A 17816-nucleotide genomic window follows, 5' to 3' on the forward strand; every position below is an offset into this window, starting at 1 on the left:
TTGGCCGTTATGCACACTCCTCTTTTTAAGCGCATCAGCTTTCTTTTCCTTGTCATGGCGTCTTTTTTGCTTCTATCTTTTTTCCCATCCCCTTTTTTGCCCTTCTCTTATTTTGCTCACGTGATTGCATGCCTTGCCCAAGTCAACCGAGGTTGTTTTGTGTTTCAACGTGGCCGGCTAATACTCAGGGGTCTCTCATCCCCATAACGACAATGCAAAGTTGGCAGGTGTCCAAAGTCCCAATTACGAGTTGGCAACTGGGAGGGTATCTCATTCAGTAATACAACGTGAAATCATTTCCTGTTGCCACACCACACGCACCCTGCCTGCCTGCCTGCCCATTGCGCTTGAATCACAGCATCAGGTTCCGAGCCCGATACGAATCCGGGTCTTTGACGCTCGCCCTGGTGTGCTGCAGCGCATACTCCCAGTCCGCACCCGTAATCTCCTCGCTCGTCGTCTCGTCTCGCATCCATCTCTCCATGGCAGTCTCGGCCGCCTTGGTGTGCAGAGCGCTGAGGTCGGCGCCGCTAAAGTTGTCGCAGCGTGCGTCCTGAGCAATCCCGGCAAGCTGCTCCATCGCCGTCGCGGACGGGCCCTGGACTCGCGTGCGGTAGATGGCGCGGAGAATGTCCACCCTCTCGAGAGGGGTCGGCAGGTCGATGAAGATCTGGTTGCCGAGCCGGCCCGGGCGGAGAATGGCCTCGTCAATCATCTCGGGGCGGTTGGTCGTCCCAATCACGTAGACGCCGCTTCGGTCTTGCGCGCCGTCAAGCTCCGTCAGGAGGGCGTTGACGACGCGCGCACCAGACTCGGTGGACGAGTTGGCGCGGGGAGGAACGATGGAGTCAATCTCGTCGAAGAAGAGTATGCAGGGTTTCGAGGACCGCGCCCGGCTGAACAGTTCTCGCACAGCGCGCTCGGACTCGCCGACGTACTTGTTCAGCAGTTCCGGCCCGTTGATGAGGATGAAGCTTGCGTTGGCGTCGTTGGCGACGGCTTGCGCCACCAGGGTCTTCCCGCAGCCCGGGGGCCCCCAGAGGAGCACGCCGGCGTTTTGCGTGAGGCCCCAGCGGGCGTACATTTCGGGCCTCTTGATCGGCCCTATGATGGACCGGTGCAGCTGCTGGCGGGCTGCGTCGAGGGCGCCGACCTGGCCCCATGTGACGTCGGGGATGACGGTGAAGCCCTCTCGGCGGAGAGAGGGCGTAAACTTCTTGATGACGTGGACGAAGTCGTTCATGGAGGCTGCCGCTCGGGGCTGCAGCCTGGTGTAGTTTTTGGACAAGACTTGCCGGTCTCTTGCCCGGATGGCTGCGTCCCTGGCAGAGCCGGTCAGCTCCGTATCTTCTCCTTCGCCGAGACGGCGTATGGCTGCATCGACGGCCTCGGTGGCTATGCGGAACAGTTCGCCCGGCACGTATCCGTGCGTGATCCTGGCGATTTCGTCAACATCCACGTCCTGGCCCAGCGTCCACCTTGCGGTGACGGCTCGCAACACGTCCTTGCGCGCCTCGTAGTCGGGTATCTTGACCTCCAGCGTCTCTTCGAACAAGTCCGTATCAAACAGGGCTGGATCGACGTTTGACAGCTTGGACGTGGTCGCGATGGCCAGGACATTGACATTGTCGTCGCGCATTCTTCGCAAGCGCTCCATTTGCGACACGAGGATGCGAACAGCCCTTGAGTGGTGTTCGTTGTGCTGCGGCGAGCCGGGCGCGGACATGTGGTGGTCGACGTTCTCGATGAAGACGACGCTGGGGGCCTGCGCTATGGCCGCGTCAAAGGCTTCAACCACGTTCTTCTCCATCTTGTCGGCGTCCAGAAAGCAGTCCTTGAGGGAGACGAGGGGCACCGCCAAAGTGGAGGCCAGGTTTCTGACCATCATCTTCTTGCCCATCTTGTTGGGTCCTGCCACGGTAATGGCCAGGCGTCGGTCGACGAGATGCTTCTGGTAGTAGTCGCCGAATTTGAGAGCGGCCTGCGCGATGTTGAGAAGCACGTCGTACACGTCTCCGAGGCCGGCTAGAGGGAGCTGCTCGTCCAGATTTTCCAAGCTGAATCTGCTCGGTTTTTGAGCCTTTTTGGGTTGCTGCTGCTGCTGCTGCTGCTGCTGCTGCTGCTTCTTTGATGCTGCCGACGTGGCAGCGCCTTCCGAAATGTTGCCGTTGACCGTCGTATCGACCGTCCTGGGCTCCTTGCACACTTCGTCTGCTTCCTCTTGAACGCGACGCTTCTTCGACGGCGACGGCTCCATTGAGGTTGCCTCTGCGCTAGAGGGAGACGGCTGATGCCAGAGCTTGGTCATCTGCCGGTTGAGGAGAAAGCGGCCATCGGCCTGCCTGGTCGGTTCAGCCTCGTCGAGAGCGGCCTCGGAATCGCTCGAGTCGTCGGCCTCTTGCTTCCTGAACAAGAGCACGCGGTCTATGGCATCTTCCAGCGGCCTCTTTTTCTGCCTCTTCAGGCTAGAGTTGGAATGTTGGATGGCATCGTAGGCGGCGCCGACGGTCTTGAAGGGGCGGCCGTCTCCGGACGCAGCCTCGAGTTGCTTGAGCACGGTGTAGACGTCGCGCTCGACCCGAGAGCGAAGAGTCAGCCGGGGTCTCGCCAGACCAGGGGCCATGATTGAGGAGGCGCACGCACCCGCCGGCAGTCGGACGCATAGAAAGGCGCAGTCGGGAGTGACGAGAAGGCAGAGCTGCCTCGGAATGTGGCTCGACGCCTGACTTTCTCTTTGCCCTCTTTTCCCTCTTTTTTTTTATTCCTTTTTTTCTGGGGGGGACTTTTTCTGATGTCGCTCTATCTTTTTTTTTTCCTTATCGCGGTGCTCTACCCCACCTCTCTTATCGATAACAGCGGCTTTCTTCTTCGACGGGGGAGGACTGGACGGAACAGACCCCTTGGTTGCGGTCGGTTCGCCAATCCAGCAAGGCCAAGGATGCGTGGGTTAATCGTGGACTTGATAAAGAAGATTGGCCGTGTCCGGGGATGAAAGACTTGCGGGGTGGAGAGTGACAACTACCTAAAGAACTGCAGCTCGCCATGGTCCATTTTGCCGTACCGATGAAAATCGACTTTTGCAATCCCCCCTCTCCCTCCCCCCAGCAAAACCGCGGAACAAGTGAAGAAGCTCAGTCAACTAACGGTTAACCCCACTTGTGAACTTCAAATGACGAACCGCTCAACCTCATCCCTGCCAGGCCGGCATGCGACCCGACAAAACCATCCATCACATCACCCATCGACTGCCCGACTGCTCGAACACCTCGACGGCTGGTTCCAACCCAGCGCGCATCTGCATCATGGGCGGTAACACCAGCAAAGTCACCGCCCAAGACAAGTACGCTGCTTCCTCCCCTTGTGTTGAGCACGGGGTCATTCCCCCTCGCTCAAGTCGCAACCCGCTGACGTCCGTGACCAGGGCGATTCTGGACATGAAGAACCAGCGGGACAAGCTGCACCAGTACCAGCGGCGCATCACCGCCCTCACCGACAAGGAGACGCATGTGGCGAGGCAGATGCTCGCCACGGGCGACAAGAAGGGAGCGCTCCTGGCCCTGCGGCGGAAAAAATACCAAGAGACGCTGCTGGCCAAGGCGGACGCGCAACTCGAGCAGTTGGAGAAGCTGACGTCCAACGTGGAATTCGCGCTGATACAAAAGGATGTCGTCTTTGGGCTGCAGCAGGGCACCAAGGTGCTCAAAGAGATACATGCTCAGATGGGAGGCTTGGAGAATGTCGAGAAGCTCATGGGGGAGACGGCGGATGCGATTGCATATCAACAGGTAAGTTTCTGCAGCTGCTCCTCCGCACCCTCCGCCAGTCCCCAAGCCCCCCCAGGCGTGTCCGTTTCCCGTCATTGCGTATACCCTACTTGCTTGCCGTCGAGAGCAGCGCTGACTGCCTTGGTTCGATGCAGGAAGTCAGTGACATGTTGGGGGGACAAATGTCGAACCAGGACGAGGAGGAGGTGGAAGACGAGCTGGCTGCTCTGCAGGCAGAGATATCCGGGGAGAGACGGAGCCTGCCTTCTGTTCCAAACGCGCAGCTACCTCCACCGCAAAGGATAGGGGAAGAGCCCGAGGGCCACGAGAGGTCAGAGCCGGAGCCAGTGTTGGCTGCCTAAGTAGCTCTACGAGGGTACGTTGTTATTGTTGGCTTTGCCAAGGACGGCTTTTTCTGTCTTGCGTGATGCTTTCCATAGACCCGGAGGGAGTTTTAGATTACAGCGAGCACATATACGAGGGATTTGTTTTTTTTTTTTTGTATTTAGGTATTTGGTATTTTTGCACTTTTGCCTTCTTGTTTTATATGTGCCTTTTGCTTCCCCCTTTCTTTTCCCATCTTGTGGATGGATTTTGCCTTCCGATGCAAGCTACTCAAAGTCGCTTCCCCCCAACCATGTGACAATGCAACTATGAAACGGCCTGCTGCGTGCCGTACTTCGCAATTAGCCTGGCCATGAGGGACATGGCCCACCCTCGATAGACCCCGCCAAACATGGCATAGTGATTGAGGTGGTGATATCTGCGAACCATTCAGCATCAAGCTGCCGTGAGTAGTGCCTTGGCTGCGCGACAAAGACTTGGGCCCAAGGATGCACGCCACTCACAGCTCGTAAAGGGAGACTCTGTCATCCCACTCTTCTCGCGGCTCAGCCTTGGGGACCCTTTCTTCATACTCTTCCCAAAATCTTGGCCCGAACCCTCCAAACATTCTCATGATACCCAGCTCATACTCGGAATGCCCGTACACTGCTGACGGGTCATAAACAACCTCTTCGCTCCCGTGCTCCCCAGAAATCCGAGCTCTGGAATGATTCCCGCTCCATAAATCGCCATGGACAACCACAGGCGTTATCCCTTTTACCGTGCCGTCACCTATCAAGCGGGGAACAACCCTACCTGCTGTCGCTTCGACGGACTCGGTGAGTTCGGCATCGTCACCTTTGTTTTTGATACACTCGTTGAGAATGGCTCTCAGACGGTAGTTGGCGTAGAAGTCTGCCCATGACAACGTCCACGAGTTGTCCTGGATGGTTCTGCCGCAGGCCGTAGAGACTGGGAATCCAAACATGGGCGTATCCCCATGCTTCGGAGGGGGGGCGGGCGTAGAGTGCAGCTTGGCGAGCTTGGCTGCTAGGGATAGCCCAGATCCTCCTGGGGCGGTTGAGTCCAAGTCCAAGAAATCGGTCATGAGAAAGTGTTTGTCTCCCGTAGACAAAGATCCATGTGCGTGTGGTTTAGGGCAAAAGTTTGGAACCACGTCGTGAATCGCCTGCAAGGATGCATATTCTCCTAAGGATTTGCCACGTAAGACGGGGCGTCCAGCTTTGCTGGATAAGGTATGAGGTACAGTTTTTTCTTGCCCTTCCTCCCCGATCTGTGTTTATTTGGCTTCTCCGTACCTTTGAACATGACGGCAGCGTCTTTTCCGGTGCCGATTTTTACAAAGTAATTCCTGGGTTCGCCGTCCGTGGTGGTCGTGAGCTTAAAGGTGGAGGAGAATTGCGAACTCGCATGGGAACTGATTCTGGCGTCTTGGTCTTGCAGCCCGAGGGCTTTGAGCATCTCGACGTCGATGGACGGAGACATGTCAGCGCCGGTGCAGACTGCGATGGGATATTGAATGATGAGGGTGCTAGATGCCGGGAGGTTGGATAAGGTAGGCGGCAGAATGTGGTAGCTCCTGCCTGGGCCATGGCTTTCCGTCACGGACGGCGCAGTGACGTCAGAGGCACGGCCGTGAGGGAGAGAAAGACGTGCGGCGTAACGGAGTGCGGGGAGTTTGTACTTGGATGACCAGACCTCGTCCTCCACCAAGCAAACGACAAAGACGTGTTTCTTCTCAGCACCTTGGTTACGAAAGGGTTGTTAGCCGGGGGGTGTGATTTTCCCTGGCCGGTTGTCGGTTGCTGGGGTTCCACCCGGACGGGATCTGCAGTCGTCAGTCACATCTGCCCTATCACCCATGGCTCGACTCGGAAACGAAGCCGTCCGTGTCACGGCAATCACTGAGGACTTGTTTCTCTTCAGCAGCCCTATCTTCCCAGCCGACGCCAGTACTGGGAGAAACCCGGGAACAGGGGGCAATTGGCGGTGGGCAGTACCATTGAGTCTTGACCAACAAGCGTCAACTGGTGAGCATGGCTGCCTGGGCTGGTTTCCAATGTTGGGGGAAGGGGGAGGGGTTCACACCTAGACATTCTGCGCCATGTACGGATACGAAACGAATGCCGCATTCTCTTTCAAGTCCCGAGTCACCAACAGGCCAACAAACAAACCAGTCCGAGGCGGACATGCTGCGACAGGCCCGACTTGGCTGCATCCAAGTCACATCTCAGCACGGCTGTAGTGGCTTGCCTCCAGGAGTCTTTTTTTCGTTTGTTCATCCGCGATTCCTCGCCGAAACACGCCAGTTAGGTAATCACGACGGGAAAAGGAAAAGGGGAAATGAAAATGCGAAACACCCGATTCGATTCTATCCGTTCACGAAACGCTGACTGCACAATACATCGACGATACACAATGCCGCCGTCCAAGGCAAGCTTGCTGCAACATCCCAACTTCTAGAATAGTACACGGCCTTCATCTGTTCCCAGTCCCCCCAATATGCACTCCCTAATATGCTTTGCTATGCCCCATTCCTTAAATGCCCAGCGAAAACTCGACACCGACATCAATGTCGCGAGCTGCAAAGGAAAGCCCTCAACGTCAGCAATGCCACAGGCGTCTCCTCAACGTACGTCACTCGGGGAAAAACAAAAAAAAAAAAAAAAAAAAAAAAAAAAAAAAAGGAAAAAAGAAAAAAGACTTACCCATTTTGACAACCTTTGACAGTTGAACAGACTTCTCGGCAGCGGTCTGAAGGTCATCGATGGAGAAAATCTTCATGCCCGACTCATTGATCAACTTGTGGGCCTGCTCCACGTTGGTGCCTTGCAGACGAGCAATGATGGGAATCTTGAGGTTGAGGTTTTCCACCGTCTTGATCAGGCCGGTGGCAATGTGGTCGCAGCGCACAATTCCACCAAAAATGTTGACAAAGATGGCTGTGACCTTGGGATCGCTCGTGATCAGCTCAAAGGCCTCCTGGATAGCGGCCGGGGTGGCACCACCTCCGACGTCGAGGAAGTTGGCGGGTTGACCGCCATTCAACTTGATAATGTCCATGGTGGCCATGGCGAGGCCGGCACCGTTGACAAGGCAGCCAATATCACCGTCGAGCTTGATGAAGTTGAGGCCGGACTGGGCAGCACGAACCTCGTCGGGATCTTCCTGCGTGGTGTCGCGCCACTCAAAGATTTCCTTTTGACGGAACTCGGCATTGTCGTCGAAGCCAAACTTGGCATCCATGCAAAGGACCTGGTGGTCATTGGTCTCGGAAAGCGGGTTGATCTCGATCTGGGTGGAGTCGCGTTCAATGAAGATCTTGTACAGCTTCTGGATGGTGTCCTTGGCATCCTCGACGCATTGCTCGCTGAAGCCCAGCTTGGTAGCAATGCCACGAGCAATCTGGTCAGTGACCCCGGTATTGATGTCGATGTACGTCGTGTTGATGGCGTCCGGGCTCTCCTTGGCAACCGTCTCGATGTCCATGCCGCCCTGGGAGGAAGACACGATGACGGGAGCTTGGGTGGCACGGTCCATCAGGATGGCCAGGTAGAACTCGCGACGAGCAAACTTGCGCTCGCAAATGTAGACGGCATTGCAGAGACGGCCGCCGGCGCCGGTCTGCTTGGTGACGAGCTTGTGTCCAATCATTTGCTGAGCAAACATCTCGGCCTCGTGAGGAGAGTAGATGACGCGAACGCCTCCCTTGAGACCGTTGTCGAACGTGCCCTTTCCACGCCCACCAGCCAGAACCTGAGCCTTGATGACCATGTCCTCGGTGCCAATCTCCTTGGCAACCGCCTTGGCCCCTTCGGCAGTTTTGGCAACGGCGCCTTTGGGAACGCCTACGCCATACTATGAGGGCACCACCCGGTCGTCAGTGAAGGAAGTAAAAAGGTGGGCAAGTGCAATGTCATTGGACAAGGATGCACTCGGTCGCGGTGGTGGTCAAGGTTTTCCCTTTACCTTTCGCAAGAGGTCGGCCGAAAGATATTCATGGATGCTCAGCGCCCTCTTCTGTTGAGCGAGGCCGGGGAGTCTGACGGAGGGATTGATCTGGAGCCCGTTGGGTCGACATCGCGACACACTGTGTTAGCAGATTTGATGAAGCCATGGAGGACGGCCCGTATCGGGGAGGTGAAGGGAAGAAGACAGAATCGTCAGCTAATGCGAGATTGACGAACCTTGGAAGCGTTCAGGGCCGAAGCCAAGGCGCGGCTACGGCCGACGTTGAACATATTTACAGGAAGATGGCGGCTTCCAGCTGGACCGGGACACACAAAAAAAAAAGGCAAAAGGAGTCGCAGCGAATGCGGAGGGAACAAGATGGGTAACGGGGTAGCGGCAGGTGGCTTTCCGACACCCCAAAAGCAGGCTCTCGGAGGTGAAAACCGGCGTTGCGATTCAGGGACCCGAGTTCCGCCGAGGAGAGGACGGAGAATAGTACTGCCGCCCCCGTCTCGTCGATAAGGAGTGGGACGTGCCTAGTGCCAGGTACCGGGTAGCACAGAGTTGCGCGGAGGTGACACTCCGTTCCGTCTGTCCTTTCTTTGCTCTTTTGCTTGCCCGCGTTGCTTCCATTCGCATGGCGCACTCTCGTTGCAAATTCCGTGCCGTTGCAATGGCTTCCCGGCTCCTGCGTCCGCTGATGCCCGAGCAACCGGGGGCACTTATGAAACCCCGAGATTGTCGTCGTCCAGGACTCAGGAAATCCACCCCCCCCCGTCCTCCCCCCCCCCCCCCCCAGCTTCGGGAACCCCCCGCATCCGACTTCGGAAAATGTCCAATCCAAAGGCGCCGTCACAAGAGTAGAAGCTCGTACATCAGCCAGTGACAGCCACTTTCAACCGCCAGAAATGAAAATGGCCTCCGCTGAGGTCTGAGACGTTTGGGCCAGCTCTGCATGCCAACGTTTTCCCCCGGTGTCTTACAGTCGACGCGAAGCGATGCCGCTTGAAGACGTGCCCGGAGGTCCGGGTGGTCTGTGGCTGATGATGCTTTGCAAGTAGGACCTCGTCTCCTGCTCAGGGTGCCGCAGACCCTTTATAGACACGAGAACAGCCCATTTTACCTGAGCTCTGGTGAGCTTTCATCATGCAGCTTGCGATCCACTTTGGCCTCCTCTGTCTCTCTCGAGTGAGAGGCCGAATCATCTCCTACATCCTACGTCCTTGGTTCAAGGCACAGTCCCGGCACGGTAACCGTCGTGGTCCGTTTTGGCGAAAAGACAAGACAGAAACCGAATGAAGCATATGCATTTCGACATTTCGTGTAGCATAGATACGCACGCCGTCTTCCAGATGATGGCTCTTCCCATTCCCAATTGGTCGATATCTGCTGGCCTCGGAGCTCTCGGCGTCGTCGTTTCCATCTTTGCTCTCATATGGACAAGACATAGAGCGGTTGATGATCGAATCCGGCTTACCGGTGGTGCGCGGGCGCCGGTATTGGCTCGCAACTTGATTTCGGGTGAGCATTTGACAAACATACTCTTCCCCCCCCCTCCCCTTGGATCTCCTTTTCGGGGGCTGGTTGAAGGTAACCGTGGGCCTCGCAGCAACCAGACTGTACGTCGGCATTGCCAAGCATCAGTATAACAACCGCCTTGTCGACTGGTGCATCGAAACGCTGGACCGGACAGGGCATCATTACGCCGAATTCAGCCTGACTGGCAGCAAGAGAGTCATCCTGACGAGAGAACCCGAGCAAATCAGAAGCATCCTGGCCACAAACTTCAAGAACTTCGGCCACGGCCCCCAGTGGCATCGGCTGTGGCGCCCGTTTCTCGGCAACGGCATCTTTGCCACGGATGGCCAGCGGTGGCACCGGAGCCGAAGCATCATCAGACCCATGTTTGTCAAGGCCAGGTTGAGGAACATGGCCATTTTTGACAACTGCACCAACAAGCTGCTGTCGGTGTTGCCGCCTTCGGGAACCACCGTGAACATGAAGGATTATTTTTACAGATGGGCCTTGGACACCACGACCGAGTTTCTCCTGGGAGAAAACGTAAACAGTCTAAGCAGGTGCGTCTCTCTCGTCTCTCATTTCAAGCCCCTGTCTGAAACCCCAATGGGGTGAATGGGAGGGGAGGGGGGGGGGGGACGAATAATGCCTCGTGGAAATAAATCCAACAAGTTGCCGTTGTAGTCCAGATCACGAAGTTGCAGAGGCCATGGCAGTTGCCCAGAGGATCCAAATGTACATATTTGTTCTAAAGTATGTTGTTACTCCATCCCGGATCCGTGCTTCTCGTCATCACGATGGTTTTGCCAGAGGTTGGCCGTCCCGAAGGATTCTTCTGACGTCTTCAGCCCAGTTGCGCCGTTGATACCAAAGGGGGACTATTACCGCGCAATCAGACGGATTGAGGAATTCATCGAGCCGGTGATCCAGAGGACCATCGCATCGCCGCCGCCGCCGCCGCAGCAGCAAGTCAAAGAGTCTTCTTGTCAGGCTGGCGCGCAGTGCTCTCTGCTCCACAGCATCGCTCAAGTGTCGCGAGACCCAAAGGTCATCCGCGACGAGATCATGTCTGTTCTTCTCGCAGGGAGGGACACTACAGCGGCCACGCTGTCCTGGGCCATGTACGAACTGTCTCACGCACCGGGCCCCTGGGCACGACTGCGATCCGAGGTTCTGCGCGAGCTGGGGCCCCGAGGCATGCCCACATACGAGACGTTGAAAAACATGAAGCACGTCAAGAACATTCTCAACGAAACCCTGCGGCTCCACCCCGCGATCCCCATCAACATGCGTCAAGCGCTGGAAGACACCACCATCCCCGGAGCCCCGGGTCAGCCCGACGTCGTTCTTCTCAAGGGAGACACGGTGACCATCAACACCATGGGGATGCACGCCAGGAAGGACCTCTACCCCCAGGTGTCGCGGACCTTTGCCGATCCCGCCGTCTTCACTCCCGATCGCTGGGATCACTGGTCTCCAGCCCCGTGGACCTATCTACCCTTCCACGGGGGGCCCAGGACCTGCCTCGGCCAGAACTTTGCTCTCACCGAGATGGCCTTCTGCTGTGCGTATTGCGACGTCCTTTGACACTTGACCCTCCCCGCTCGTTTCGGCTCTCCGTACTGACCCCAGAACCCGTGCAGTGGCTCGGCTTGCTCAGCGCTTCGAGAGGCTGGAGTACAGGGGGGACTGGCATGCCCAGACACTTCGGGCAGACATCATCGGGACCCCAGCGCTCGATGTTCCTATAGCCTTTTTTGAAGCTTAGTGCTGACCAACTCGTACCGAATGCAGATCTCTTTAAAACGCCACAATGCTGGCTCAGTTTTGTCATGTTTGAAACAGCCATCCATCCATCCATTCATCCATTCTTAGGCGCCCGACCGATTCCCAACTCGCCAACCCATCCCCTTCCCCCTTCTCTCCCGGTACGCCTCCCCACATGACAAGCCGGGAAGCCATCATCAAACATGCCCACCCAGCCGCAAAAAAAAAAAAGAAAATAAATAAATAAAAAAAGAAAATAAATAAATAAAAAAAGAAAAAGAAAAGAAAAGCCGACACCAGCACCCTCATGACCACCCGCTCCAGGGACAGCTCGCAACTCTCCCCCTGTCGTCAAACTGTATCCCCTCGCCCGCCAAGAGGCTCCTCTTCTCATCCAGCGTGATGCCCTCCCCCCCCCGCGGCCATTTCCCCTTGAACCCCCCCAGCGTCATGCCCGTCGCGACGACCCGATGGCACGGCACCTCGGGCGCGAACGGGTTCCGGCGCAGGGCGTTGCCCACCGCCCTGGGCGACGACCCCAAGTACCTGGCCAGCAGGCCGTACGTGGTCACCCGGCCGGCGGGGATGCGGCACAGCGCCGCCCACACGCGCTTCTCAAAGTCGGTGCGGTTGGAGCGGGCGATGCGCTCCAGCTGGGCGCGCACGTCCGCGCTGGTGGGCTGCGGGGATCCTCGCCGTGCGGCAGGGACGGCCATTACGTTTTGTATGCGTTTCGTGCGCGTCTTGTTATTTTCGCGTTCGGGGCGGAAGAATTGGCAAGCAAGATGAAGTTTGAGAGAGAGAGGGGAGGGTGGAGGCGGGGGAGCGGAAAGAGGCATTCGCTCAAAGGACGCGGATGACTCATGCATAGGCTCGTGGAGACGGGACGCGAGGAAAACGCCAAGCCACGTGACCTGACGACGCTGCGGCTTGCTCACGATTCATGGTGGTGGTGGTGGTGAGCAGCGCCAACCCTCATCTCTGTGTCCATGTGAATCAATGGATATCCGATGCTGAAAGTAACCACCAAAAAAAAAGAGCCCCGCCCACCAAAACAACCCACCCGAGTTATGCCCCTCAGACGCCCGAAGAAGAAAGGGAAGAAACCGCTCCAATGTTCCGGATTAAACCCCAAGTGTCTTTCCGTGGTTCCAGCAAAAGAAAGACCCCCGCCGTCCATCATCATCTGCTTTCGCCTCCTTGGCCTGGCAACCCCCGTCGTCTTGGACGAAACAAGTCATGCCAGCCTCCCGCTTGTCGGCCCCCTCCTGCGCCGTCAACCGCTCCCAGAACGTGCCCTCGCCATCGGCCTTCTTCCTCTCCCTTTTCTTCCGCGTCGATTGGCAGCGGCTTGGTCCTTGTCCTTTGCTCGAGCCAGCCTTCCCGCCTCCTCCTCCTGTGTTCGGCGGCTCTCTTGGTCCCACCACTCCTGAAACGCCTGCTCTTCCTGGATCTCCTGCAGGGATCTCTTGGCCACGGCTTCCTTGACACGTAGCTGCTCCAGCTTCTGCTGCCCGATGATGTCGGCCATGCTGCTTCTTCCGAGGGCTGCTTCTTCAACCTTGGGCTCTGGTTTGATATACGACCTTGAATGTGGTACCAGGGGCGGCCGTTTGCCCTTTGGCTGCGATGGCGATGGCGACGGCGATGACGACGGGCCGTTGGGCTCGACGGGCAAACTGTTCGCTCGCCCTTGGCCTGAGAAGCGCGTGTCTGGGGAGGCTGTTCTCCGTTTTGAAACCTGGGCATTGGCTTCCGCCGCAACGAGTGGTTTCGCAAAGAGTGCCGTCTCTCCGCGGCAAGGCTGGATCGCGCCCTTCAGGGACGCCTTTGCTGACGCGGCTGGGGCTGGGGCTGGGGCTGCGGTTGCGGCTCTCCAAGGCGCCGGCCGAGCAGCGGAATCGACCGTTTCCCACGGTGCCGCGGTCGCCTTTTCCTTCTCGGCAGCAGCCTGGGCTTCCGCCTGCAGCAGCATCTGCTGTCTTTTGCGTAGTTTCTGCGACATCTTTGCCTGCGGCCTGTTTGATGCGGCGAGCTTGTCGGCTTGGGATGCTAGGCCGGCAGTGAGAGCAGATGTCGAAGAGGAAGCCTCCTGCATGATATTCTTCAAGTCCAGCTTCAGGGGGGGCATTGCCGAGGACGCCCATGGACCGTTGCTGGCCCTTGCCGGCGGAGCGGTCGGCGAAGGCTGGCTGATGGCCTGGACACGCTGATCGCCACCCGGCCCTTGAAAGGGACGAGGCGAGTCTCGACCGCGGCTTGGCTGCCCCCCCGGCGTCATGTGCGAGCTTGACCCGACGGCGCGCAAACGTTCCGGCAATCGGGTGGGCATGCTGTCCAGGTTGCTTTCGTTGCCACCGCTTCCGGTAGCCAGTGTTTCCTGCGGGATCGAGGCAGCCGTCCTGGGACGTTCGTCGTCATCCATGTTGAATATCAGGTCGGGATGCGAGTCCCGGGGTCGTATGGTGGGGCTGAAGGGCTCGTTGCGGCTGGCTTTGGATTTGCGGCGATGCTTGTCCGGGGTGGATGCGGCGATCTCATCCAGACTCCCAAACCGGGTCTTGTACGAACCAGCCGTCTTCTTGTCCTCTTCCCTTTGAGAGTGCCTGAAAGCCATCTCCCTGGCTCTGCGTCGACGCTCCTCCTCGACGTCGAGAGCCAGGTCTGGATACCGCTCGTGGAGAAGCAGCTCGGCACGCCCGCTGCGGACAATCGGGAAACGGGCAAGCTGGTTGTTCCGCACGACTTGATCGAGCTCCTCCAAAAGATCATCCTCCAAGCCGTCCAGATGGCTGTTTTCAAGCATCGTCTCCAGCTGTAGGCAGACGTACTCCAGTCCCACATCCCTGAACTTGGTCACTGAGCAAGGGCTGATTTCGTTCAAGAGGTTGGCGACATTCCTCGTTGTGACAAACTTGCCCACAAGGCACTGGCAAATCTCGGACAGCCGATCCAACATGAGCTCGTTCGCCACACCCATCACATCGAGAACAAGCTCCGAGAACTCGTCCAGACTGCCCGTGCAGACATCATCGAATATCCCCACCCCCGCGTCTGTGTACAAGTACTCCATGACGTAATGGAATGTCTCGGGGGCGATGTGCTCGAGATGGGCTCGCACCAGCTCTGGCTCCGGTTGAAGCGACGGGTCGCGGCGGCATGCCAGCCACTGCCCCTGGGATCGTCCGCGAAACATGCCCTCAAAGAAAGGGCAACGCTGGCAAATCAGTTGACTGTGAGCTAGAATGCAATCTCCATCCAGCTCAATGACCACGTCGGCATCGTCAAAGAACGCTGGGTCTGCGACGGCGTCCCGCAAGTTGACGTCCAATGACGGCTCTACGCCGGCTTGCAACCGAGCTGCTGCTTCGAGTTTCGGCATCTCTAACCTCGTTCCAAGCTTCATCAACTCCAATCTGACTTGGCGGAATCGATGTGCGAGCGACGGCGCTTCCCGCATGTATCGCCAAACGGGAACTATGGCGTCCGTGTACGTATACACAATGATGTTTAGCAAGGTGTAGATGTCAATGCCGACAAATGTGACAAGAGCCCTGTTTCCGGCTCGCTCGATTGAGATGGCGTCTGGATGAGCATCGGTGCATCCCTTGATTCTGTATTCCGCAAGTGCCTCGCGAAGGACGCGGCTCCGGCCTGCCAACAGCCAGCCGTGAACTGGAAGTTTGAGATCTGGATTCAACGATGTTCTGACCTCCATGTTGAGTTCGTGAAACCGCGGAGAGTTTTCTGATATCCATTGCAGAAGGTCTTGTTCGACGTCGAATGACCTCAAGATTTCATGTGGAACTGAACCGGGTTGTTCTCGTGCGATGGCGGCATTCCAGCCGCTCCCCAAAGCACCGTCCGGGGCGAGGGTGGACGCTTCAAAGTCGTTCAAGCACAGCAGAGAGCCGATGTCGTCCCAGAGAGACGGAGCCGTTATACCGATATCAGTGGACATGACTCTACTATCCTTGCGAATAGCGCCGAACGCGCCAAACGTTGAGCTGCGGACTGCAACGCAATCCGTTATGTACGGAACACGTTCAAACTTGAAGTCCTTCTTTTTGCTGTCGGCAGGATTCGACGACGACGCAATCTTGCCTTTGGCGCGCTTCACTCGCTTCCAAACGGCTCCTGTCTGAGTACATATGATGACGGAGCCGCATTCGCCCACACTCACGCAAGCAACGCCGTCCTTGCGCGAATCCCAAACGCGTTTTGGCTGCGTCAACGCGCTTTTGATCTTGACGGGGTTTGTTGTGGAGCCAGCGGCCTGGTGATTCTCCAGCTTGTTGTTCAGCTGCATGGTGAAGAGGTCTCCACGAGCTGTGACCGCAGCAATCGTGTCGCCGCCCGACGCGACAGACTTGATATTGCAGTGTCTCGATTTGCTGTGTTGACGAGAGGAGCACGAGGTGGCCGAGAGATTGTGGTTACGAAACACGTCAGGATAAGGAAACTTAACCAGGTTATACCCGTAGTTGGTGAAGACCCAGACTGTGTGATTTCCCAGCAAGCATGTAGTGGCCTTGTCAATGGCCGAAACCATTTCTATGGGGGTCGATAGCAAGGACGCAGCAACCTTTCGCGGTGTGGGTTGAACATCCAGCGACCTAGAGTCTGCGTCCATGAGCGCCAGCTGGCCGAGGTTACGACCCCAGCAGTAGAGAGACGACGCCGTGTGAGCGACAGAATGGACGGAAGAAGCAGCCACACCTTGTACGAGTTCCTTCTTCAAGGGGCCAAAGACCTGTCGCGGAGCCAGACTCATTGGCTCCTCGTCCAATCTCATCAAGGGCGGCAGCGCATAACCCAACTGGCAGTCAGAATTGAGGCCCCACGTCCACAATTCCCCGTCTTCCGTGACAGCCATGGAGTGATTCTGTCCAAGCGCAACCCGATGGATTTTGCGGTCCTCAAAGGGTCCCTCGACAGGCACAAACTTGAACTGCGAATTCTCGTCACCCAAGCCGAGTCTTCCCCCACGGCCGACGCCGCAAATGTACAGATTGGACACTGGATCATCTGTCAAGACGGCGGTGTGCAGTTTCGACATGGCGACATCCCGAATGATCAGCGGAGGGCATCTAATAAGCGTGGGTATATCGTAAAGGGCGGGCGGCGTAGAGGGCAACTCGATGCCTCGATCAGCCAAGTACATCTCGTAGAAGCGGGACATCAGCTTGTCGGAACGCTGAAGGGTGATTCGTTCTGGATACTGGCGGTCGTTCTCATCACCAACCCCAAGAGACAAATTCTTATTACTTCCAAACATGTAAAATTCGTGTCCGCTGACCGTTGGAACGACACCAGACGCGATGTTGGCAGTCCTACATGAGAAAAGAAGAAAAAAAAAAAGTCAATTCATGGTCGCGATTCACACGCCGAAGACAGGAATAAGGATGGAGTCGTACAAGTTGGCGAATTCACAGTCGTCACGGTCTTCGTAGTCAGACTCGTCATCAAATCGCTTAGCTGTATCAGTTCCTTTGAGAGACCGCGCAGCGATGGTGGAATTATAAACATCAAAGGGGCTGTTTCCCTCATGGTCCTTGGTTTTGATAAGCTGTCCTACTTTTCCAACTGCAGACTGGCTGCTGGTATGGCTGGTCAGATCGATGCGCTCTTTTGCGAGGAGCATTCGAGCAATGGAGACGTTGCCCGAATAAAGCGATCGGTGGAGGGCGTTCCAGCCGCTCTCTGGATCTTGGACATGGAGGTCGACTGCAGGATGGTTGAGGAGGGCTTCAACAAAATCCTTGGCGCTCGGGTGGGTTGATGAGGCGGCGCGAAGGAGAAGCGTCAGGCCGGCATGGTCGCGGCTGTTGATTTCGCTGCGGCTAAGGCTGGCTCCACCGTCCTTGAGTTTATTGCTCAAGAAGCCTCCTGGCGCATGCGCCGATGCCTTGCGCGATTTCGGGGTCGTTCGGGGAGACGAGGACGCAGCTCCAGGGCTCGAGCCTGGAAGTGCACCGCTGCTTGCTCCTCCGCATGGGCTTCTCGTGACCAGCTGGGGAAGGGGACAAGTCGGTGCCAGCAGACGTCGAAACCTGTCGACATCATTTTCCCAGTAGTATTTCCACAATAGATGACTCATGGGCAGGGGCGACTATGGTGCCAAGTCGGGCGCAACTCCGGGCGCTTGAAACGACACCTCGCTGTGAGTCACTGAGGATCACGGCTTCTTTAAAGGTGTGATTTGGGGCGGCCGGAGAGAGGGGCTGGCGAGAAATCCGAGTGCCTTTCAAAGTGTCCTCGATGTCTTTTCGCGGAGGATAAGCGCGGCAGGCACACTCACTCTGTCACGGAAGGACGGAAACACGGATCGAGTGCTTGACAGATGAGAGATTTTGTTTTCCTCGCGGTAGTAGAAAGGCTTAGCCGGCGGGGATTATCTGGACAAGTTGATTTGGCCAATCCACACAAAGATTGTCTGATGGGTCGTCTGATGGGTCGTCTGATGGGTCG

General features: G+C 57.0%; 7 protein-coding genes across 7 annotated transcripts; 2 read left to right on the forward strand and 5 right to left on the reverse strand.

Annotated features, from left to right (window-relative positions):
* Window positions 1-352: 352 nt before the first annotated feature.
* On the reverse strand, window positions 353-2623 carry UV8b_01361 (uncharacterized protein; the record flags this gene model as incomplete). Its single annotated transcript, XM_043138859.1, has 1 exon — window positions 353-2623. The coding sequence occupies one exon, from the start codon at window positions 2621-2623 to the stop codon at window positions 353-355; it is 2271 nt and encodes a 756-aa protein (XP_042994793.1).
* A 583-nt stretch (window positions 2624-3206) lies between these two features.
* On the forward strand, window positions 3207-4126 carry UV8b_01362 (uncharacterized protein; the record flags this gene model as incomplete). The annotated part of the gene is made up of 3 exons (XM_043138860.1): window positions 3207-3340; window positions 3422-3785; window positions 3920-4126. The coding sequence occupies 3 exons, from the start codon at window positions 3207-3209 to the stop codon at window positions 4124-4126; spliced, it is 705 nt and encodes a 234-aa protein (XP_042994794.1).
* Window positions 4127-4415: 289 nt separating this feature from the next.
* UV8b_01363 (uncharacterized protein) lies at window positions 4416-5594 on the reverse strand (the record flags this gene model as incomplete). The annotated part of the gene is made up of 3 exons (XM_043138861.1): window positions 4416-4527; window positions 4613-5297; window positions 5408-5594. The coding sequence occupies 3 exons, from the start codon at window positions 5592-5594 to the stop codon at window positions 4416-4418; spliced, it is 984 nt and encodes a 327-aa protein (XP_042994795.1).
* A 1053-nt stretch (window positions 5595-6647) lies between these two features.
* UV8b_01364 (uncharacterized protein) lies at window positions 6648-8350 on the reverse strand (the record flags this gene model as incomplete). Its single annotated transcript, XM_043138862.1, has 4 exons — window positions 6648-6691; window positions 6818-7967; window positions 8079-8168; window positions 8297-8350. 4 exons carry the CDS (start codon window positions 8348-8350, stop codon window positions 6648-6650), a joined length of 1338 nt encoding a protein of 445 aa, XP_042994796.1.
* A 1005-nt stretch (window positions 8351-9355) lies between these two features.
* On the forward strand, window positions 9356-11346 carry UV8b_01365 (uncharacterized protein; the record flags this gene model as incomplete). Its single annotated transcript, XM_043138863.1, has 5 exons — window positions 9356-9581; window positions 9670-10138; window positions 10263-10331; window positions 10427-11142; window positions 11222-11346. 5 exons carry the CDS (start codon window positions 9356-9358, stop codon window positions 11344-11346), a joined length of 1605 nt encoding a protein of 534 aa, XP_042994797.1.
* Window positions 11347-11650: 304 nt separating this feature from the next.
* Window positions 11651-12061, reverse strand: UV8b_01366 (uncharacterized protein; the record flags this gene model as incomplete). The annotated part of the gene is made up of 1 exon (XM_043138864.1): window positions 11651-12061. One exon carries the CDS (start codon window positions 12059-12061, stop codon window positions 11651-11653), a length of 411 nt encoding a protein of 136 aa, XP_042994798.1.
* A 560-nt stretch (window positions 12062-12621) lies between these two features.
* Window positions 12622-17445, reverse strand: UV8b_01367 (uncharacterized protein; the record flags this gene model as incomplete). Its single annotated transcript, XM_043138865.1, has 2 exons — window positions 12622-16678; window positions 16763-17445. 2 exons carry the CDS (start codon window positions 17443-17445, stop codon window positions 12622-12624), a joined length of 4740 nt encoding a protein of 1579 aa, XP_042994799.1.
* Between the last annotated feature and the right edge of the window lie 371 nt (window positions 17446-17816).

Source organism: Ustilaginoidea virens, chromosome 1 (assembly GCF_000687475.1).
Source record: "Ustilaginoidea virens chromosome 1, complete sequence".
In the NCBI taxonomy this organism is placed as follows: Eukaryota; Fungi; Ascomycota; class Sordariomycetes; order Hypocreales; family Clavicipitaceae; genus Ustilaginoidea; species Ustilaginoidea virens.